Source organism: Channa argus, chromosome 1, assembly GCF_033026475.1.
Source record: "Channa argus isolate prfri chromosome 1, Channa argus male v1.0, whole genome shotgun sequence".
NCBI classification, from domain to species: domain Eukaryota; kingdom Metazoa; phylum Chordata; class Actinopteri; order Anabantiformes; family Channidae; genus Channa; species Channa argus.
In genome coordinates this window covers 32,691,598-32,716,366 of record NC_090197.1, presented here as the reverse complement: position 1 = coordinate 32,716,366, position 24,769 = coordinate 32,691,598, and the positions used below count along the sequence as shown (strand labels likewise).

At 39.2% G+C, this 24,769-nt stretch overlaps 1 protein-coding gene across 4 annotated transcripts in view; it reads left to right on the top strand.

The window, feature by feature from the left end:
• Positions 1-24,039, top strand: part of peli1b (pellino E3 ubiquitin protein ligase 1b) — a 39,526-nt gene extending 15,487 nt beyond the window's left edge. For 2 of the 4 annotated variants that reach the window (XM_067513374.1, XM_067513363.1), the window contains exons 2-7: positions 7,521-7,811; positions 12,998-13,127; positions 14,187-14,288; positions 15,336-15,533; positions 16,126-16,314; positions 20,364-24,039. In XM_067513374.1, the coding sequence (XP_067369475.1) occupies positions 7,729-7,811; positions 12,998-13,127; positions 14,187-14,288; positions 15,336-15,533; positions 16,126-16,314; positions 20,364-20,942 (1,281 nt within the window). In that variant the 5' untranslated portion in view covers positions 7,521-7,728 and the 3' untranslated portion in view covers positions 20,943-24,039. Of the gene's footprint in view, positions 1-2,804; positions 2,824-7,520; positions 7,812-12,997; positions 13,128-14,186; positions 14,289-15,335; positions 15,534-16,125; positions 16,315-20,363 lie in introns of those variants that run through there. The other 2 variants (XM_067513382.1, XM_067513389.1) reach the window with 2 other exon arrangements.
• Positions 24,040-24,769: the final 730 nt, after the last annotated feature.

Here is a 24,769-nt window from a genome sequence, read left to right as displayed (position 1 = left end):
TAGTTTTACTAATCTCAGCACTGGATATGGGGCTTGTGCTGCTGATGGCAGAAATTACTTGGAGCTTTGATGCTTCTGTAAATGTGTCTCGTCAGGACTGTTACTTAGACCTGAGCATGTCTTTGTTCAATGATCTGTGGGTATGGGACCTATGAAAATGATATTGAGACCACAGTGAAGCTTTAATAGGGACTTAGTTTTGTGTACACATAACCCGAAGAAGTTAAAGCATACCTCATCTCCTCTGTCATCACAGTCTATTCATCAAACAAGCTGTTTGTCATAAGGGATGTAAAGATGAAAGGACTGAAGAGGAGGGAAAGGCAAAGAGAGAGAGATATTCTTTTTTTGCTAAATTGTCGCTGTGCTGTAAGCTTTTTATGACCACGTGTGATTTTTTTGCTCAGCGTGGAGCAGCTGGGAAGCTCAAAGCCTCACGCTCACAGGGAACATGAAAGGTAGGAGACGCCTTAAAAGCCTCAGAGTGTTTGAGGATGTGGTAAGAGAGTAATACTGGGATGATTAGGTATCTGATGACCTTCTTGATGGAGGGCTTTGACAAAGATCACAACGGCCACAAGTAATAAGATGATCTTAATTTTTTTCCTCCCATAGACTTCTAATTTTTGGATGCATATACCTGCACTAACATAACTGCTGTCTGTTTCTAGCCTACATTGTATTAAAATTCACTCTAGCCCTGCAGGTTGAATATCACTGGCTCTTTGAGTGCCATAGCAAAACACAGGACGAGAGAAAACATAACTAGCAGTTTTCTGAACAGCTTGTCAAATTGCTGAAACGTGATTATATGCTCTACCTTTAAATTAGCAGCAGGTGTTCTTCATATTAAACAGTTCTATATGTCCAGAAAGCTGGAAACATGTCCTCTTCACTGAGTCTATTCTAGGCATTTGTTATTATTTATTGATCAGATGACCCACTTTATCAGGAGGATATTATTACCACTTTCCAGTAACGAAGATGTTACACCAGGGTCCTGCATTTCTTTATGCTTGTGTCCATCTCTTCCCCAATGTTTGTAAAACAAGCTCCCTACAAAAATATTGCAGTAACTAAATGTTGTTTTCTGAAATTGCTTTATTTAGTTTTCACAGTATTTGTTTTCTTATATAATGAACAGTATAAGGATGTCCATATCAAGCTTGGCTTCACTCCCAAATTAAATCCTTTGCTATACTGTAATAGGACTTTCACAGCATTTAACTTTAGCACTTATTTCTGTTTAGCTAATTGTTTCAACTATATAAATATAATAAAACCTGTCTATTCACAGTAGCTTACGTGAATAAAATAATCTATGTTTAAATATTTTTCACTTACTGTTGTGACCTGAAGATGGAGTTGGGAGGGGCGATTCAGTGTTGTGTGACCACACTTGCAAGTCAAGTGTAGGTTCATCGTGTTAATGAACGGTCCTTTTTTATATCTGTAAACTATGTGTTTTTTTTGGATGATATGAACCTTCCCTTAAGTATCAGGGTACTGCTCTGGTGTTATACTTCAGATTTCACTGTGATCATGTGCTGTTGCTTCGTTTCTCCTACGCTATTGTTTATCAATGAAACTATCAAAAACACATAAGAAAGTTGGGTCCCTAAATTTTATCCAGTTATGTATCTTGGCTTACCTTTATCTTTGCCATGCAGTAGACTTTTCTGATTAGTTGGCCCCTAACTGTAGTTCCATCTCTTGTTACTTCTTTATCCACATTGTGGCCTGTTAAAGTATCTCCTGACCTATTTTGGTTCCTGACCTATCGGCAGAGAAACACTGCCTTTAAGTTGTTTGTTTCCACAGAAGCCTGCCTTGTGATCCTGAAAGTGTGTCACCCTTTGACTTACCATAATGGTAGAATTTTCAAGCATTAAACACCTTTTAACTCAACATGAAACCCTTGTGCAGGACTCATGACCTCACTCAACTCATGTCATGACATCGTGGGTTGATGCATGGCTGTGTGTTGCTCTTTGGCAGATGCTAAATAGGACAGTTTGACATGTAGCAATGCGGCTCATCTGGAAATTAACGAATTAACCTGAAAACATGTATATATTTTCTTCAGACTCTGTGCTTGTACATTTTTTTCTCGTGTTGTGCTCTGTAGGCAACCAGTGGCAGGTGTCATCTACGCCTTCTTGCAGAGAAATTTTACAAGGGCTTTTGAAAATGTGAGGTTTGTGTTCCTGCTGTCAGCACCACACTGTTGCAATCAGTGACCCTGACCAGCAGAGTCAGTCACACTGAGGCCAGAATCTATTGTTGTCAGACTATGTGTCTCAGTAGCTAAGCAGCAGTTGGCACACAGCCACACCAAGCTCTGTGTCATGCAGAGTTGCAAAGGCCAAAAGCTTAGTCAGGCCCATTTAAAAAAGATATACACACCCAGTTATACACAGAATCTCATCTGTGCTAGAGACACCAATTTGAAACAATTTACTCACTCAGTCTGCACCATTTTTAATTACTAGTGCTCATTGAAAAAACAGACATGTTTTCACCCAAGTGAATGAAGGAGAGCATTCAATAGTGAATGTAAAGAAAATTAAGTTGTCACTCAAAACTGTTTCCGTAAAGAAGAGGCATATCAATCTTTTTTGTTTTTGTTAGGTTGTTTTTTCTTTAGTTTGTGAAAAAGAGTTGAGACAGAAATAAAATCCTGCATGTGGACATGTGTTAAATAACAGAACTGAACGACACTGGGGTCTGTTTGTCTTTTGCTCTTCAGTGTCTGGATCCATAGGCAAAAATCAATTCCTGGCAAGTCAGCCAACAGCTCCCTCGACACTGGACTATGTGCATGTGAGTGCATATGTACAGAGAGCCTTTTACATAAAAAAACACTTAGTATTCACTGATAATACTGCATGTCAGGGGAGCGGGTGGGGCTCAGGCTTACATCCACGTTTTCATTTGCAGTCCACCCACCCTCACCTCCCCCTTCTTCCTGCGCATTCCTCAAGGCATTTGTTTTTAATTGCCACCAACCATAATACATCATCTTTGCTCCACCCCACATTTACTGTAAAAACCATTCAAACCACCTGCTGAGTTCTGTTTAGAATGTCAATAGGAAGTTACTGGATGAAGTACATGAAGTGCTTGTCGTAACTTGAAAATATGGAACCATGGTGTGGCTTCTGACTGTCCCAAAAGTGTTACACTTCTACCCTCTTTTCTGCATTTTGCTGTTTGCAGTTTACAGCTATACTGATGCTGATGGTGTGATACCCACAATATACTAGGTTTGTAGCTGTTGACAACTGACTCTGTAGATCGTTTTTGCTACAGGATTCATATTTTTTTGTTTTCAGATATTTGCAGGTCAAGATTTTTCTGCTGCGTGAGCCCATAGTTGGAAATTCCAGCATTACCCACAGTGTATCAAGACTGATCAAATAACAAAAGTCCGTGAAGCAATACCTTTAATAGACCGTCAAATTAGATAAGAAAAAATGCCCCCCAAAAACCCTTTAACAGATGTTAATGTTAAGATGATGATGTTTTTGCTTTTGAACAATGGTATTTACTGTGTTATGCATGACTATACTGTGTTTTTGCAGTGTTGTAGACATTACACAAATCCTTCCCTTCCTTATTCGGAGAGGAATCCTCCAGTTTTAAAATAAATTAAATCAAATTAAAAGGCAGCTACACAACTTCTTGTAGTTCAAGTTGTATCTTTTGTAATGAGCGATTTCTTCTGTTTCTGATATTCTTCCATAAATATTGCTCCAATCTGTTCTGATATGGGTGATTTCACCGTTGTGGTTGTAGTTTGTCCATGTTATTCTTTTAGGTTTTCATGAGCTAAATCATTAATACAGCTCTTAGGTCTTACTGAAATATAGGGTTGATTGTACATTTTGTTCCAACAAACATTGACTTTAGTTTGTAGTGAATAATGATTGAATGAAATTGTCTGACATGCCTGAAAAAAATATTTCCTTGGAAGGCCTGTATAAACCTCTCCCAATCCATCTGATGGGAACAAAGCCCCTCCCAGCACTCTACCTCCTATGCTTTATTCATCTGTGGTTCTGCAAAAAAAAAAAAAAAAACCCTGGGAATTGTAAGAGAAATGTTTTGCTTCACATGTAGATGACTGCCTGAAAATGTGGTGGGGATGTTATAGTTTAGTAAGCCAGCCAAGCATACAGGGGATGTTTTACAAGAAAGGTTGAACTTAAACCCTTGAGCTTCCTGTAATAGGAAATCTTGTTTCTCACATGTTTTATCACTTTGTTGTGATTTCCTGTGTGTTTAGAATTATGTGTGCATTTGCTTTTAAGTCAGGCACCCACCTGACTTAGCAAAGACACTTCTACTCTCAACTTTAGTCATGTCGCTGCTCTCTGCTGTAGTCATTTCAATTAGCTGGAGATTTTTGGAAAGTTGTAGTGTGTGGGTGTGTTTTGCATTTATATATATCTTTCCCTTTGCACTGTGATCCTTGTTACTGTAAATCCCACTGCTGACATGTAGAAATGCACCACCTGCACCTTTACACTTGTCATTGGTTATGCTTTACATGCTACATGATGAGGTAGAGGTCCTCATGCAAGCTCCCTGATCTACCAATAAGAGTTCCTTGCTAAGTGACAAGTGAAACTTCACGTCTTTTTCACACTTATTTACAATCAAATTTAAACAGCTAGTTACAGTTGTGAAAATTGCACTGGGGTGCACTGATTGGGGCTTAATACTTCAGGTACTGGTGAGCTGATTAATGTGATCCAGGATTTAAGAATTTGAATAACAGATCCTTGTTTAAAGATTTGTAAAATACCAAATATTTCATAACGGTTCATGTTTTTATTGTACACACCTAATAGACGTACAAAGCAACTGTGGAAAAAATCATGGCAGGTGTTGACTCTAATTAATGAAACAAGAATGAAGTTGTGATTTAGAGCTACTTTGAGTTATTAAAACCATCAAACAGTGCCAGTGTGCTATTCACAAGCAGCAGCATCTGGTGTGAACCAAGCCTTGCAGAAAAGAGATCTCTGAAGACCCACGATCAAGAGTTGTTGATTTGCATGTACCTGAAAAGGGTTACACAGTAGTCTAACAGACTTTAGATATTCATCAATCCACAGATAGACACAGTCTGTAAATGGTGATGGTTTGGTCCTGTGGCTATTCTCCGTAGGAGTGGGCCCCCAGCCAACATCACTCCAGTGGCATGATGCCAAATGTTTGTAATAAGGTACAAAAAAAAGAGCCCTAGAGTAACAGCTAAAGACTTGAAGGATTCATTAGAGTTTAACAGCTCTTTTCATGTGTCAACTACACACACTCTTTTTTTGACACTACACAACACCAGTGGGAAAATGTCTTATGGAAAGATGAAACAAAGGTAGAATTGTTTGGAAAGAACATATGATGACATATTATGATAGGATAAAAAGGGAACATCATACCAACAAGAAAACATTGTCCCAAAAGTGAAGTATGATAGAGGGAGCATCTTGATTTGGGGCTGCTTTGTGGCCTCTGGACCTGGACCCCTTCCAATTGTGGAGGGGAAAATTAATTGCCAGTTTTATCATGGTATCCTACAGCATAATGTGAGGGTGGCTGTCTGCAGACTGTACTCAGGAGAAGCTGGTTAGACAACAGGGCAATAACCCTACATATCAAAGTAAATCTACTGTACTGCAGATGGCTTAAGAGATGCCAAATCCACCTTTTGGAGAGTCTATGATGCTATGGAATTACCTCGAGAAAGGCCTTCACAGTAGATGTACTAAATTAGGAGGATATTTAAAACATAAATAAAAACAGAATCCCGTGATTTGCACATCCCATCAACCCATATTTTATTCACAATAGAATATAAACATATCAGATGTTAAAAATGAGACATTTTATTTTATGGAAAATATTAGCTCATTTTGAATTTGTAAGAAAAAAGTTGTAAGATTGGCATCAAAAGTAATTGCCACAAATCAAAAACAAATGGAGGAGCATTTGACAACGAATTAGGTAAATTGGTCAGTAACATGACTGGGTATAAGATGTAAAGATGGTTCACCAATCTGTGACAAACTGAGTCTGAAAATTTTCAGAAAAATGTTCCTCAATGTAAAATTACGAAGACTTTGAAGATCCCAACATCTACAGTTTATAATATCATCGAAGGATTCGGGATGAATCTCTGTGCACAAGCAACAAGGCAGAAGGTCAGAACTGCATGCGTGTGATCTTCGGGCCCTCAGGTGGCCACTGCATTAAAAACAGGCATGATTCCCCTGCTGGACATCACTGCGTTGGGTTAAGAACATGGTTCGCATTGCTATCCACAAATGTAAGTTAAAACTGTATCATGCAAAGAAGAAACTATATGTGAACACGATCCAGAAACGCTGCCGTGTTCTTTGGCTTGAGCAGTTTACACATCTGGAAAGGCATTATCAATGCTGAAAAGTACACAGAGGTTTTAGAGCAACATATGCTACCATCAAGACAACGACTCTTTCAGGGAAGGCCTTGCATACTTCAGACAATGCTAAACCACATACTTCATCCACCACTACAGCATAGCTTCGCAGGAGAAGAGTCCAGGCGCTGAACTGGCCTGCCTGCAGTCCAGACCTTTCACCATTAGGAAAAATTGTGCACATCTTAAAACCCAAAAGCTAGAATGGGACAACATTCCTCTCCTAAAACTCTGGCATCTCGTCTCCTCACTTCCCAGATGTTTACAGACAGTTTTTGAGATGTGTTGCTGCTATCAAATTCGAAATGCAAATTTTTACATGAAATGGTAAAATGTCTCAGTTTTAACATCTGATATGTTATTTATGTTCTATTGTGATTAAAATATGAGATGAGATTTGCAAATGATTGCATTCAGTTTTTATTTACGTTTTACACATCCCCCTAAATGTTTTGGAATTGGGCTTGTACTTCTGTAAGAAAGGTCCATAATTCTTTCGAAATGACATGCAGGTCTGATTCAAAGTACAGAAAGCATTTGCTTAAGGTTTTTGCTGCCAGAGGCAGTTATTAGAACACTGTTGCCACTAGTTTTCCCACCATTGCTATGCATGTTTATTAGGTGTGTTCATTAAAGGAATAATACAATCATGACTACTTGTGTTTTATCATCATACAAATATTGTGTTTGTTGATATTTGTGAGTTTGATGAAGATCAGATCCCATTTTAGGGCCAATTAATACAGAAAACCAGGAAGTTGCAAACATTGCCATTACTTTTTTACTGGCCAGCACCTTGCTGGACAACATAGCAGTGCATTGTTGAACAATGCAGAAGTTTCCTCCCAGGTCCACGCTTAATAAACACTACTACATTTTCAGTAGTTGCCCAACAAGTACAAAAGCACTGAACGTGCTAGTGTATGAATTATCTTAAATCTAAATCCAGAAAAAGCACATAAACTAACATAGAAATCCGATTTGAATTTTGCTTTTAGCTGTTAGGTCATCATGAGTAAACTAACATTTTCACCCTTTCTTTGTCACTTTGCAGGACAAGCACTGCGAGCGATGGACACACGAAGCATGAGAGGGTTGAGCTGAAGCTAAGCTGACCCTTCCCCTTTCCTTCTCCTCCTTTCCCCTCCTGCTCCATTCGATCAGCACCTTCCACCTTTCCCTCCTCTCCTTTCCCCTTCCTGTCACCCTCTTGGATTACACCCATCTCCCCTCTTACATTAGACCTCAATCAGCCTTGCCCAATGTACTCCCCAGAGCAGGAAAACATCTCCACCACCGCTTCCACCAAAGTGCCAGTGAAGTATGGGGAGCTTATTGTGCTGGGGTAAGCACCAACAAATTGCAAACACTCATCGTTGCATCTAGAACATACATTAGTAGTGAAGCTGTGTTACTTTTTGCGTCACTCCAGAAACCTTCAGTGTGAAATATTTACAAAATAGTCAAAAATAAAGTGCAAGGGTCAGAACCATAGTTGCTCCTTATAATCTTATATTTAAGGTAGCATTATAGCAAGATGCTAAAATTCTAATCAAACAATTCATTAGATGTATAATAATTAGAGAGTAATTATTCATATAATTATTACATTTAGTCATTACCTACTATTTCCTTTTTTTGCTTTAACTGAAGGTTGATGTAATAACCGATCTTGTTGTTTCATTCAAAAGTGTCAAAAATACAGTTTTTGAAACATTTCTAACATTTAATCTTTATCTTTAAAATAAATAATTTCAAGACTGGTTTTGATTTACCATCTTAGTTACTTTATCCACTGTATATTGAATTTGAACCGTTTTGTCACAGTTTACTGAATCATTGCTGACAGTGGTTGGATGTGATGGTTGTAGCTCAATACAGTGTGAGAGTTTCAGTGGTAGTTTGGAAAGAATTCACATAAAACTCTGACCTAGCCAATCATATTTCTTCTAGTGTATAATCTGAAGGCAGTAACTAAAACATCTGTGAAATTAGCAGCAACACTTCTGAGCATCGATCTGACTATCGATCAGATCACATTAGACTTTTTTGTTCCAGTTTCAGCCAGTCAGTGAAATCATATAATGCGTGATATACCACGACCAGATTAATGCTCATTTCCGACTGCAAAGACAGAAATATCTGTGTGGTTTGTCCTTGTTGTTCTCAGTTCCCCTTAAGGTTAATACCTAGTAAACAATGGTATTAACAATGTATGGTTTTAAATAGGAAAGAAAAAAATACAATTTGCAAATATTTTATGGCGATGGAAAAGCAATGACCATGTTTGTGATACCACAGGCATGCACATAATTTGCTTTGTTGAGAAACACTGAATGTAAATATAACTTTTTATTTGAAGACTCCACGGGGCTCATTTAAGGCAGTAAATTCTTAATTTACAAACAGACCCACAGTCGGGACACAGTGGAGCACACAATTTTCCATATACTTGGTGTTAGTTTTCATTGTTCTTTTGTTTGTGCTACGTGCTAAACATTGCACATTATAATTAAAGAAATAATCACAGCTCAAAAACAATAAGAGTCAAAAAGAAACAAGCTATTCTTTTGGACTGTTCTTGGGGAATATACAATAAAAAATCCAGTAAAAAGACTCTGATCTGAAACTTCATCTATCTAGTTCAGTACTCAAGGCCTGTGAATGATTCATTTGAAGTTAATTAGATGTAAACAGAGTCAGGGATCTAGAGTTTAGTATTTGCGGAAGATGTGATTAGCCATATTGCTTGATATCCCAAAAGATGAGATCAGATTTGGCCAGGAAAAGCACTGGATACTCATCTTCAGCACCTTGGCTTTTCTCCTTCTCCAGAGATTTGTTTGGACTCAAGTCTACATTCTCAGCTCTAGGAAACATTGTCCACGCCACTGTACATATTCAGCGTGGAAGACACACAGTTCACACACACACACACTGACAGTTTGGTACGTCCTTTAACTTATTTTATCTGGCTGTCTCCTGTTTACTCCCCAAAGGTCTATTCCACTACCCCCCCCAGCTCCGCTCCACTGTGGAATTTAGATGTCGGAAAGGCTCCTTACATAGGCATACGCACACGCCATTTCTTGTGCTCTTATGACACAGACGCTTACAGATTTGTTCACATCTCACACAGACACACAGTTGGTTTAGCAGCTGACTCACAGTTTGTTGTTCTAGGTTTTGCTGGAGCTATTGTCAGGGAGATGACCGTGGAAAATTTTCCTAGTGGAAAAATGCAGCGAGCAGTAAATGCAGTTCCAAGCCTCTACAAGGGAGAACCCCAGTTTTCCATTTTGCTCTGCTTTTTCCACACATTTCTAGGTCAGGCCACACTTCTTAAAAGGCCATCAGGGGCACTTTATGTTCAATGATATGAGTAGTCACAGACGTTATTGAGTACAGTGCTGGAAATGTATGTGTTTTATGTGTTGCTTCATTGGGGATTGAGCCCCTAAGGCTTAGCACCATGAGTGGATTCATTAGGGAAATTATTCCATTACTTATCCACTGGGGGCAGGATGAATCTTAATTTATTAACCTGTGGTTTATAAAAAGCCATACATTACAATGGGAACATAGGTTCACGTTTAGTTCTCTTTGCAAATTACTTCTGCAAACTGTCACTTAACAAAATAACCTGCAACAAGCAGCAGGTACAGTATATGTATAGCACCAAACATACACAGAACAAATAAAACAGCGGCCCTGTCAAAAAAGCATTGCTCCATAGCCTTACCAATCATGAGAATGTCCACAGGGTACCTTCAAATGGCATGGATGCAGTCCATAAACGGACCAATTTTAAATGTCTTGTTACAGCTGGCATTAGTATGTGCCAGTAGGCCATCTTGGGTCACAATGAATTAGCTCAGCAATTGGACTGAATTGACATTTAGTTTTGACTGTACTGAGATATGGACAGCATTTCAGACAATTGATAACATTTTATAAAGCAATAATACTGTTGCTGTATAACAGTCATTTACTTTTTGCTTTCGCTGTCACATCAATGGCTACACTTGAGTCTCTCCAAACAGACTGTTACTCAGTATACGCGCCTGATTCTTTATTAGCACAGTTATTGTGTCTACATGCATGGTTATGCGAATGCATTGAATTGTCACACAAAACTGCAGTTCATTGTCTCTTATTTTCCAGTTGTGTAGCCATGTTGCATTAAGCAATATTGTTAGTTTTAAAAAAAGAATATTTAGTTTGACACTGACAAATTTCAGCACCAGTGTGTCTTTTACTATCTATTTTAAAATCATGTTATAAGCACTGTATTTTAGATTTAAATAAACCTATTGTGCCTTTGACAGCCATCTGCTTCAGTCTGCTACCCTTTTAATACTGTGACTAATCCAAAGGCAGTAATTACCCACATAACCTGTTTTTATGTTTTATATATTTGTAGTAGCTAGTTGCTGCACAGAGCTTTACTAGTGTACAGGCTGACAAACCAAACTGCTAATTGTGGGAATTTAAGAAAATTGAATGTTGGTACACGCATAGTAACTTTTTTCTATGTACCTTAATGCATATAAAAATGTGTAAATACATACAAGGAAACACACAAGTTAACCTTTGGCCTTCCTATCATTGTTATGTGAATATTTGGATACATGTATGCACATGTATGCATTACTTCAACCCACGGGAGCCTGGGTTTGAAGTGAGGAACACTCTGAACCTTCTTCAGCTGACTGCCCTGCCCTGTCTCTGAAACAGGCCAAATTTCACCATGGTTACACTCTTGCCATGGTTACCCTTCCTAAACGTTGATGTGGCTGTTCTCTCACCATGGATACACATAAGCCCTCCCAGCATTTCTTGATCCCGGCAGATTTGCTCTCTCAGAAAGAACACTGAGCTGCAGGCTGGGCACTCTTACAACCTGCCTGTGCTGCCTTTACTGGACTCACTATAGTGGGTGGATTTCTTTTAAGAGTCTGACTGGGCAAAGGCACATTCAGCTGCACAGCATGACTAGTTCAGCTGTCTTACTGTAGTGGCAACTCTTTTTTTTTGACATAACACACCTTGATTCTTTTGTACGCTTACCTGCAACTGTGGCTATTTCTTAGGAAGATGTTTTGACATTGTTGCTCATGTCCAGAATTTGGAAAGTTTTTCACTGCATTTCTGCTCTTGTAGCTCTGAAATTTGCTTTAAAAATATTATTTGCCTTGAATGTTTTGGAGAAGTCAATAAATATTCTGAATGTATTTGTTTTTTTTTACTTTTTGTTGATTTAGCCTTAATCTAAATACAGTACCCACAACATTAAATGCCCCTGGTTGTTTTAAGGTTGTGTTGAACAGTGGTCAGCATGGGAAATATTTAATGCTGACCACGATTGACAGCTTTTAGAACCCAAAGTGCATCGCAGCTTATTACATGTGGGGCTGTGTAGTGCCTATGTTTACCCCTGTCTAATACAACATTAACATTAACATGTTGCAAATCTCTCATATATAATTATGACATTTTAAAACCATGATTATTACATTTCAAATGAATATGACAAACATGCTCAAGTCGAGCAAAAATCAAAATATGTAATCTCTGTTCATGTCTGTGCTGTATTTATCTGAGTTAATGTAGCATTTATTACAACTATAATTAAAGTACTTCTGGGAATTCAGATGAGTCCATAACTTCTGTGGCTTCTGGATGTCATAACAATGTTACAGTAACAAACAGTTTTTATGTATGTGGTAATATTTACAGTATAAAGATGTGGTTCTGCTTGCAGGAATAAATCTTCCCATTGGTGATCTAAAACATGTTTCCTGTAAACAGTATAATCTTTCAACCTCTGTATGTTGACAGACAGTCAAATGAGTTGATGTTTGAAAACACCAGGGTGGAAACTCAAAGTGCAGCTATGGTGGAGGAGACACCAATATTGTCTAGGTTAAACAGTTAATAGTGTTTTCATCATTGTGATTGAGGACATGTTGCTGCAGGTCATTTCTGAGGAACAGCAGACACACTGTTAATAACCTTGAGGGTACATGGAGATTCTTAGTATTTTCTCTATTTAGTGTATCAAGCAAGACACACACACACACACACACACTCACAGAGACACCATAGGCCCAGTGTTGTTGCGAGTCACAGAGACTCCATTCTGTCGGAGGAAATGCCTCTGTTTATTCTCCTTTTCCCAGTCATGTATCAGACTAAATGAGTCTGTGTGTGTTTATTTTCACAGCCTTTCTTGGGTTATGTTCAGAGGGCTTTGTTGTTAATGGGGACATAATTTGCTTGTGATAAAAAATAAGTAAAAAAGTATGTATGACAAGTATAGGCTGCTCTTTGTGTCGTGTGCGTTTTTTGTGTGTGCGTGCATGTACTGTAGTCTTAGGAGCATGTTGGGAGGTGCACCAAAATGCCTCAAACATTTTCCACAATGACTTTTTCCAATGTATTATACTGCACCTCAGACAATAATGCCCTATTGTTTTGTGTGCGTGTGTGTGTGTGTTGATGTGTTTACTGTTTGTATGTATGTTGCAGGTACAATGGCTCTCTGCCCAACGGAGACAGAGGCAGACGTAAAAGCCGCTTTGCACTTTGTAGGAGACCGAAGGCAAACGGGGTGAAACCCAGCACAGTCCACGTCGCCTGCTCTCCACAGGCAGCCAAGGTGAAACACATGCAGGCACGCACGCATGCACAAAAATACAGAGAAACTTATAGAAACATGTGATACAGTAGTCATTTAGTCATTCCAGGGATCACTAAACAACAGTTATTGAAACCTAGCATATCAGCAGTTTCAGTCCCTATCTTCTCAAACTGAAAGTTTTCATGGTTTTTTACATTTCATGTGGCTCCAGTGTTCATGAAACATTACAATCACATTGAGTATTAAACGAAATACATACGTGTCAGTTAAAGCTACCATTGTTTTTTCCCTCTAAGAAATGGTCGTCTAGTTAGGTGCGTGATTTTGTTTGTCTGAAATCAAATAAAACACACCCAGTTCGGCCGACTTGGCCTGTGCAGCTCCATCAAAGGCCTTTGTAAAATTATGTTTGTTTTTTTTTTTTTTTGTGATATTGAAGTAGCACATGCGTTGAAACACAAACAAGACAGGAAGAGGAAAGCGTTCAGGCATCCCAGAGTCAGTACAGGAGCCACCACAAGGCTCTGTTGATGTTTTAAAAAGGTATTTGAACAACAGTTTTTAGAGAGCGTTTAACTGGAACACAGGGAAGCTTTATAAGAGAAACAAATGTGAACAACCCAGTGTTAGTATGTTTTTATTCTCTGAAATCTGAGAAAAGTGGATTGCAAAGGGTGTGTGACAGAGGTTTTTTGGTTTAACATCTGTATCTAATGGATTCTCTATGGACATTTGTACTCTTACACACACACACACACAAACACACACACACACACGCATAGGTCAGGCGTTTAGCTGCAGTAACTGTGGAGTCTGGAAGAGTAATTTGTCCTTTTCTGTCCTGTGGGTGGTCCCCCCGACTGACCAAAAAGACACTGAGGTCCAGCTACATAACTGAACCCACCCCACCCTTCCTGTGTCAATCTGTTGTTGAAATGAACAAATGTCAGTGGGGTTTTTGTTTTTTTTGTTTTTAAGGGAGATCAAGATCATTCTATATTTTAGGGGTTCAGATTTATAGCTTCTAAAAGGTTTTACCTTCTGTTCTATTTCGCTTACTTTCTTCTTTATAAACAGGCCATAAGCAACAAAGACCAGCACAGCATCTCTTACACTCTGTCTCGAGCCCAGACGGTGGTGGTGGAGTACACCCATGACAGCAATACAGACATGTTCCAGGTAACAAACCTGAGCTTTTACTATCACCAGGACTGGAGTTTTATAAGCAATTTACAGTTCTTACTTTTTCCATTTCACTGCTGCTCTCTGCCTGAGAGCTGGACTGTAAAATGTGTGAGAGCAGAGGTTTTCAAGCTGTGATGGGGGGCCAAAGGGAAAGACATAAGGGAGAAGGTGTAAAGTAAAATGAACAGGTTCACGACAGTGTTGCAGACATTCTAGTGAAGTCCCCTTATCTACAAGCAAATGTGCTGTAGCTGCTTCAGTGACTGACACGAAGCTCATGGCAAATAAGCTAATGTAAATCCTTAGTGCCTGATTCTCTAAGTAATTATTTAATTGGGAAAATGAATGTAATTTGTATTTCTTATTGCTTAAATTTCCAAACAACAACAACGCACAAGTCCACTTGAAAATCTGTAGGAAAACTGACTCTTTGAGAGGCACAGTTACAATGTCAAACTTGGAAAACCACTAGGTGATTCCATTCATATTGTTAATACATTTTTGACCTTGGAAACAACAGACTATTGGAATAATTTTCTGAACTCTCTGCCATTTCACATTATGTTTATCAGCAGATGAACTCTTGAAACAGAATATGTACTTTGGAAATTCAGTGACAAAAGTGTCACTTAAGTGTCATGTAATGTCACTATATACATTATTCTTCTTCAGGCACAGACTAAAGTTTTTGTTTCTGGATTATGAATGTAGTTCACACAGCATTATTACAAAGTCATTCTGTTCTTTGCTTGATTATAGCAAAAAGCCACTGGGAGGCTGCAGTTTGCAGTGATGATGATGGTACAGTAGTGATGTAGGTTAGCAAAATACCCATCATCATAGTGCATATATCATATGTTCTCAAGCTTATCATTTTTTTTTTATTAGTAAGGTATGTGAACCAGCTGATACGTTGTCTTCAAGGTCTTTTGGATTTATGCAGTTTCTTATTTATAACTTTTATGTTGTATCTGCATTCGTTACATAGCTCTATGTCTCGCAGTAAACTTGTCTGAGCCACATCTTATCTCTCTCCACCAGATTGGTCGATCAACAGAGAGTCCTATAGACTTTGTAGTGACGGACACAGTGGCAGGCAGCCAGAGTAATGCAGATACTCAGTCGGTACAGAGCACCATCTCCCGCTTTGCGTGCCGCATCATGTGCCAGCGCACGCCGCCTTACACAGCACGCATCTACGCCGCAGGCTTCGATTCCTCCAAGAACATCTTCCTAGGGGTGAGTTGTGTTTTGTTTGGTGTCCCGTACACGTGTAGGAGAGTGGGAGGCAGTTCAAGAGGGAAAGATAAAAGGAGAGAACACAGAAGAACCACAGGGAATCTTGACAGGAAAACTGAGAAAAATAAGACCTGAAAGATGTGTCAGCTTGTGCTGTGGTTACATGTGAGATCAAATGCTCTGTGCAAAACCTTTAAACTATTTCGTTTTTGCAAACATTATTTTCTTCATAAAGTCAAACAACAACATTGAAAAACAAAGTTCTTCTTGATTTGTCAATGTAATGACAATAACAGGGACAAAAACTAATGTCCTTTCAAAATGGCAACATTGAACTTGCATATGCTCAATAAAAAAGAGAGAGGAGCAGACTTAATAGGCCTATAACTTTTATGTTGTTTTTGTCATCAGTCATCACAGCGTCCAAGTCTAATACTGTAATTGTATGGAAAATGTAATAGCAGACAACTGCTCAGAGCAGCTCTAGGTGATATACCGAGTGTAATACAGATGTTTGGCTCAGAAATATTTAAAAAAATGCGCATTTTTTTTCTATCCTGATCACATCTGCAATGTTTTTTGGTTTCTTTAGGAGAAAGCTGCTAAGTGGAAGACACCTGACGGTCAAATGGACGGGCTGACCACCAATGGCGTGCTAGTGATGCATCCTAGAAATGGCTTCACCCAGGACTCCAAACCGGGTGTTTGGAGGGAGATCTCAGTCTGCGGCAATGTTTTCACCCTGCGGGAGACCCGTTCAGCGCAGCAGCGGGGAAAGATGGTGAGAAAAAACATACAGAAACTAGTTAAAACTGAAACTGATCTGAGTCCTTCCCTGTCAGGTTAAGTAAGTAATATGTTTGGCATGCAGGGAACTGACATTGTGGTTTATTATCCTTTTGGAAATTGTCACACATTTACATTAACAAAATGCCAAAAAATGTCTAACACCATAATTATACACCCTGGTACAGTACTTAAGAATGACAAGTGGGACAACTATCATATCACAAGTAAACATACAGTATAGGAAAATTGTAGAAAAGTAGCTTGATGTTAAACAGATAGGTAAGCTGGCAAAAGGAATGGCCTGTCCATCAACAGTCTGTGTTTGGATGTTTTTGTGATTGCTGTCTTCTAGATGCTTATTGCTACAGTACGCTAATCGAACAGCTGATTGGATATTTGTCTGTACCTCAAACTATGGATCATAGATTTAAATTTACAAAAGTAACACAGTGTAGCGTGTTGCCCAATACCAATGCTGTGCACAAGATGCCTTCAGGGACACTGCAGAATGTAGATTATGTAGGTTTTGAAAACAGACGTAGCCCACATAAATGCTACTTTACATTAGATTTAAAAAAATCCACATACCAAATTGAAACTTGAAAACCTAATAATTATAAAATAATTATCCACACAGTTGAATATTTGTGTCCGGGCATAAAAACAGTTTGTGAACACAACATTGACGTATCACTTTTTCCTTATCAGCCAATTGCTTATATTCACATCTGGCAATTACAGGGGAACATCATCATTTATTTGCTTTTGTGTTTCTGGTCAAATGGTGAATCTCTTTTTTTGCACTAATTTTGGTCTCTACTAACTCCTGGTAAAAATCTCAGGCTCTTCAGTTGCTACACGCCGCATTTTGTTTACAAGCTAGTTGCTGACCGTGGCTCTTTGCTGCCTTGTGTTGAGCAGGCAGTGTAGTGGTTTTTAAAGCCTTTTTGCTGAAAACAGCTGCCTTCAGTGGTTAAACAAATTGCTATGACAGAGGTGAACGGTAAACAGTAAAAGTCATTGTAATGCTCCTTAAAAGCAAGGGGAACTGCAGATTCAGGTCAGGATTTTCTGTCGGCTATTTTATTTCAAAATTACTTACTGATATTTTATGCAAGCAAAGCAAACTGGATATTAGTAGTTTTCTACTATATTTCCTTCTCGTCTATTCGTTCACCCTCATACTTGTGTACCAGTTTTCTCACTCATGCAGGAGGAGGTCAGGCAAAACTTAGCACCACCAGGAGGTTATGTGGATGCCGTCTCCTTGGCAACAGGTCTGGCTGTCAAAGCTTTGTGTAACAGGACCATGTAAGGGGATCCTCTGGCTGCTATCAGAGTCTGTTAGCCAATCGCAGCCGGTCTGCTGTCTCGTCAGCGTTGCCACCTGTGGCATCTTTTCGTGGATGTTCGTTGCATGTTTAAATGAGATCTTTATTTTTTCACCTCACCTCCCGCAACATAAACATCATCAACCACAAGCAGCAGTCAGCACATCTGCAGGTCTGCCAACCATCCGCCTCTTTATCTGGTGTCCCACGTGTTTGCCAGGCAGCACAATGAACAACTCTCTTATCTCCACCTGCTCTTTGCCATCCAGAGAGTTTACCGTGTGTGCATTATCCTCCACTACAGAAACCACACATTATTTCACATCTGATTGACAATTTAGATTAGTCAGCTGTGGGAAGGCACCTATTTTCATTATGCATGGCTATAGAAAGTGAAGGTTAACATCCAAAGTACTTTCTGATTGAATGGGAGGAAATTGACTTTTCAGCAATTTTGCCATACATTTTTCTGTACAGCATGTGTGGCGATTTGGGGGTTTTGTTTGTTTTTGTTTTTACCCACTGAGAGAAAAAGGCTTTTTTTGTTAAACTTTTTTTAAAGGGTGCACTTGATGTCAAGCTGTAAACACCGGGTGGTGATGTGTAGTAGTTATTGTGAGCTTGAGATGAATCGTGTGCTGTTTTCTCTCAGATTTTGGGTGTTTTGTCTCAGCTTTTCCAGCAGGGCAGCATGTTGCCCTTCTGTATTCTGACGCAAAGTTGGAGTCAGTGTAAGTAGGAATCTCTTACAGTGCAGTTTACTCACTTACACTCAGACACATACTGTACACAGGGGTTTTAAATGAGCCTGCCTCAGGGGCAGTTGTGAAGTAAATTAAATGAGCAGTACAGTGTCTGAGCTCCTGCTGTATTTAATAAAAGCTCTTCTGTTGATAAATGATCTGCTTTAGTGTAATTAAATTATAACAATGTGTGCAGGTTTGACATTGTGTGGACGTTTACGTGGGTTGAATTAACCCAGAGCACTCGCATCATTAAACTTGATTATACTTTTTTATTGTTTAGACTTTTTTTTTTTTTTTATGTGACACTAGGTTAATAATTACAGGAGCAGACTAGTGACCAAAGACTTGAGCAAGATCTGGTTCAACCTTAGAAAGGCAGTGGTTTTACTGGTTTTACAAACAGCAAACATGGATAAATGAAAGTTCAAAACCAGCAGCGACACGTCAGCATCCACAGTGATGTGTTTGCCCCAAAACTCGCAGCACGAGCGGGGGTGATCTCATCACTTGTTAAAAATAGTTAGCATTTTGGGTTTCCCCCCCTCCTTTCTCAGTCTGCTGTTTCTGTCCCACCCTGTTGTCCTCTGGTTATCTAAAGGTGGAATTTCCCACTGTGTTTGACCCAAGCCAAACCGAGCGTTTTCATCAAGGCTGTGGTTTATTACATGTTCCGACAGTATGTGTGCACCCCCCCAACAAGTCCTCCACCACGCCATGGTAATTTCCTCATGTCATGTTGCCTCCAGCTGTTACTGGGCTGCCTCCTCCCTGAACCACTCAGCTGTCTGAGGGGCAGATGGGAATGCTGGTGTTACACTGACACCTGCTGTGTTTAGGCCAATACTACAGACCTCCATGCCAGTTGTAGCCATCCATTCAATCACCAAACGTATCCTATTCAATGTCATTAGGATCGGAGCCTTTCCCAGCATGCAGTGGGTGAGAGATTATTTTGCAATGTACACTGTAGATTTAGGGAATATGTATGTTCCGTACATGTATGTTTTGTACATTTAGAGAATAATGACAATAAACCTAAATCTCAATTAAAGGTGTAATACTTTCTTGAGCAGAAATCAGATGATTAATTGACACAAGTAATTGAAAAATAAACATGTAATTGTTAAAAAAAAAAAAAGCCAAACATTTACTGGTGGTCCAGTGACTGTCGGTGTCATTTCAAACCAGAAAAAACAAGATGTTTAAAGATGTCACTTTGGCCTCTGAACGTTTTATGAGCATCTTCCATTATTTTATGGACTAAATTTAGGTAGTAGAGTGTAAAGGATAGAATAAATGAGCTAAGCAGTCTTAATAATAAATGGAACTATGGTTATTTTTAGCCAAACCTGCTGTAGAGCTCTAGGGATGGGAGTGACTCTCAGTCAGACAGGAAATGTCTCAGCTGCTGTTACTGCAGAGTAATAATAATAGTAATAATAATAATAATAATAATAATAATAATAATAATAACCATCATGAAGTTATATTTAAGTTTCCCATGAAATTATGTAAAGATTAATGTTCATGGGTGGTAATTTTCATTGAGAACATAGCTGTTATGTCCACAGTGGGGTTTTTTTTTGTTGTTTTTGTCTTCGGGTATTTGACCTGAAGTTAATTTTTTTATATTTCAGATACAGTGCCATAAAAATTTGACAATCTAAGAAAATACATAGATTTCAAAAGACAACTATTTAGTTAGGGTGACTCCTTGGAGAGGAAGCTTCTGGAAATCATGTAAATTAATACAATTTACATTAATACAAAATTTCATACCAACATAATTTTGGGGTGAGGGGACAGCGTTAACTTTTAAATCTTGAACACAGTCCCGAATGTACAAACATCTGGTTCCTTAATAAAAATTGTCTCAGGGCATTAAACAGTATTTTGTATTTTTATCCTTTTTTGTAGGAGGAGCCCTTATTTATACCCACTGTTTTCGTCTCTCTCTCTATTAGGTGGACACTGAGTCTCAGGAGCTGGTCGATGGCTCTCTCATCGACCTTTGTGGTGCGACCTTGCTGTGGCGCACGGCTGAAGGCCTGTCACGCACTCCCACTCTCAAGCACCTGGAGGCGCTGCGGCAGGAGATCAATGCAGCTCGACCGCAGTGTCCCGTGGGCTTCAACACACTAGCTTTCCCCTCCATGCGTCGGAAGGACACGCCGGATGAGAAGCAGCCGTGGGTCTACCTCCAGTGCGGCCATGTGCACGGCTACCACAACTGGGGCAACCACCGGGAGGAGAGGGAGGGTCGCGAGGGCCGGCACAGGGAGTGTCCTATGTGCCGAGCCAAAGGGCCTTACGTGCCGCTGTGGCTGGGCTGTGAGGCAGGGTTTTACGTGGACGCCGCCCCGCCCACTCACGCCTTTAACCCCTGTGGCCATGTTTGCTCAGAGAAGACGGCGGCCTTCTGGAGTCAGATCCCACTGCCACATGGCACCCACACCTTCCACGCCGCCTGCCCCTTCTGTGCACAACAGCTGACTGGCGAACAGGGCTACGTCAGACTCATCTTCCAGGGACCCCTCGACTAGCAAGGGCCACTGCCCGGGATCCTTTGGTTGAGGCAGAGTGGGGTGTCTCTTGTTTGGATACAGTTCCTTTCTCGGCAGTGAAGATAAAAACTTTTTTCTGGAGTTTTTGTCTCTCTCATTTTTAAGTGACCTTTTTATTGCTTTTTCATGAATGACAACAAAGATTTCTATATTTTCATGTGAAACCAGAGACACAAAAACCAATCAAGGAACACTGCTGGATAAAGTTTTTGTGTTTGTTTGTCAGAAAGAACTTTCAACAACAGCATTTATCTAAATTACTAGCATACCCTAGAGCAAACATATGGTTTTTATTCACGTTTATTGTTGCAAAATACAGTACATCTGTGTACATCTCTTAGAGCTAATTTAAACAAAGTTTATTTATGGCCCAGGAACTGTTGCTTCATCCTGTCTGATATGCCTGATTTCAAAACTATTTCGCTTTTTAATTTGAAAACACAGTATATTATTAATAACATATAATGTTCTGGGTGTGTTCTAAGGTTTTTATTTTGCATCTTCCCCCATGTTGACGTCTCAGATCTGTTTGTCGTATTTATACAGTCCTTCTTCTGGCTTGCTCTCACTTTGTGTGTTTGCCCTTCAGTACTTCCCTGTCATTACACATCACCACAGCCTTTTCACATTCAAAGCAATAGACTTGGAGACCTCATAAAGCATTATGGGAAACGAAGTCTTCTAGACTTCTATGTAAGTCCTTAGACCGCTCCCTCCCTTTAAAGTCAAAACAAAGGATTTTTTTTTTTTTTAAATTAAATCCCCAATCACAGGTACCGTAGCTATGTAGCTAATATCACACACATGCACAGAAACACACTCACTATCTATAACCAGACCTGGTCACATGTTTTTTTTACCAATATGACAATGTGCAGCAAAAGGCAGAGTTTGGGGCTTACCTGCATAGTTACAGCAGCAATAATAATCATTATTTTTGCTACATGCAGTATTCTGTTAAGTACCACAATAGTTTTCAACCTCAACAAAGTGAAATCTTGCCAGTATTGTGAAATGTTCTGAGAGTAATTGCTCTTTCTTTTATGGGCTTATAAAAACATGTTTTATTTATTTTATTACTAAAGCACAGATGCTCTGCTTCATGAGAAAAATGATTTGTGCAGCCCCACTTACAAATAATGCAAGGGACAAGTGGGAACATTCATGTGTGCAGGAAGCCCCATCCATCCGCTACTTCCAGTCACAAAACACACAAGTAATTGACAAGTGTAGCTGTTTGACTCAGGTTTGATTCACACACACGCAACTTCTTCTTTCTTTTTTTTTTAATCCAAGGTGCAAATTTCTTGTGTAAGTATGTGTTCATTATGGCAGCACATTAGGTTGTGCTTTGTGAAACAGTATTTTGAAGTGGCCCCATATAGTATTTTACAAGTGATAATTTCTCTGATGTGAGTACAAAATATCAGGACTGTCTTTTCATATTTTTAGACTAAAAGCAATTAAACCTATATAACAATCCATTAGATTCAAGACATGTTATGTGGAATCTAATGGACTTCTATTAACTGGTGACATGGCTTGGTTGTTTATATATCAAATACTTAATTTGCAGTGCAGTTTTAAAAATTGCAGTTTGATTATTTACTGTCTCACATTTTTGATTCCAAAATGTTTATTCAGTAACTACACTTCATATTGTTAATTAACATTGAAAGACCAAATCAGCAACTACCTGCATTATTTAATCTTATTATTTGTGTTTCTGCTCACATATAAACGATTCATTTCATTCATTCATTCATCAAATGATTCACAGTCAAATCTTGCCTAAATCAATGTACACTAATAACAAAGGCTGAGATGTTAATTAAACAGACTCCTAACGGTCAGTAACGTGTAATCAGTTATAGTTAAAATTCAGTTTGGCACTTTATTAGGATTATTAGTTAAATTACATAGATTAGTTAAACACGTGATCAAGACAAATTTTACAATGTACAAATGATATTTTCACATAAAAAAACATACAAATCTGAATTCGAGCTCTGTCCTTCTGCAGCATGCAGAAATAATTGGCCTATAAGCAGAATTGAAGGTTAATAGTTGTTAAGTATGTTTTAGACCTGCGTATTGTAATCTACTACCCAGACTATACCTTGCAGCCATGTACTTTAGGCAAAGGAGGGATAAACTGTCTGTCTGCACAGAATTCATGTCCAGCCATGAACTGGCATGGAATTCTAAAAGCTCTAAATTAACTACGTACTGTGTGACCTTCCAACCACCTTTGCTGTAAAATGCCCAGACTGAGCAGACAGTCCTGAGAGTTTGTACATTTAACAAAGCACAAATTCTCACAGAGCCCCTGCTGTGTACTCGCAACACATCCTTTATTCTCGCTGCGCTTCGTCCACTTCTGCAGCTCCAGTCAGACTGAGACACTCGAACTGTAGAAACTTTACAACAGTGAAGCAGCTTTATTGATCAGCCACTTCCAAACTCTGCACAGCACGTTTGTCACAGAAGTACACAGAGCTTCTGTGGGTATCAGTAGCATTTGTGTGTGTTTGTGTGTATGTGTGGGGTGTGTGTGTGGGGAGGGGGGGAGACAGAGAGTGAGATTGTAATTTATGCGTCTATGATGATTGTATGTGTGCAGTTTTTAAGGTTGTGTGTTGATCTGTCCAAACTGTCTCCACACTGATAATTTTCACCAGAACCCCTCCAGCACTCAGCGCAACTCACCTCAGGGAGAAAAACAATGACCTGTGTCTTACACACAAAACACACAGCTAAGGTCTTCTGAGGATACCTCGTAAGTAAAGTCTGTTCTGGATTTAAAGTTTCCTGTCTCCTGTCCTTCACCCAGTCTTGTTTTGGTTTAGATTCACAGACCCTGTATAAAGTGTGTGAGTAAGGGCTTCACTCTGTCTCTACTGTTATCTCCACCCTGTTATTACACAAACACCCATCAGACAGTTTCTCCCACCTCCCTCTGCTCGCTCTTTTTTTTTCTGTCTTGAGTCTCCTTGTGCTTGTAAAGGCGAAAGCAAAGAATGTTTCTAGCAAACACTTTTTTGTAACAACCATAAACAATAAAGAGTAAAAATGACACATTTCATTGTGTGTTGGGTTTTCAATGATCATCTTAATACTAAATTTTCTCTTGCAGCTTAGAAAGCCAGTGAACATGTGGATACTAATAACAGCTATGGACCTCAAGTGACAGGATATGGAATCAGCTTTTAGAGGTTTTACCAATATTCACAGTACTGTTTTGCACAAATCAAGAAATACTTGAAGTGTTGGTGCTCATGCAAAAAACTGCTATTGGCTGCTTGGCACCAGCTGTTTGCAATGGTTGGCTAATTCACTCCTGTGTAGCAGTAAACTCCAAACATATTCACTCAGGTGCACAACCTGGGCCCTTTACACCGGGATTAAATTTGCCTTAATTCTGGGATCTAAAATGAGTATTTACTGATTTACTGTTTATGCATTAATTGGTGTTGTGCCTCAGGGCCTTGCATTTCTTTGGAACTGCCTGTGAACTAACGTTACCCGAAGGTGGCGTGGAGGCTTTTATGTTGAAAATTCAGACAATGTGAAAGGCTTCCAGTAGAGCTCAACAGTCTTCACCAAATTTGTTGTGGATCTTTTCTCCAAGGCCAACCAGCTTTAATTGTCCATGTGTCCATCTTCACACCATGTTAAAACAGCATATTCATATATTAATTTTCTTTTTAAGCTTTTTAGATAAAAAGTCACTAAACACATGAAGTCAGACAGATTATGACACAAATGACCTTTAAGCTGAGGGAAATGTTCTACTGCTCTATGTG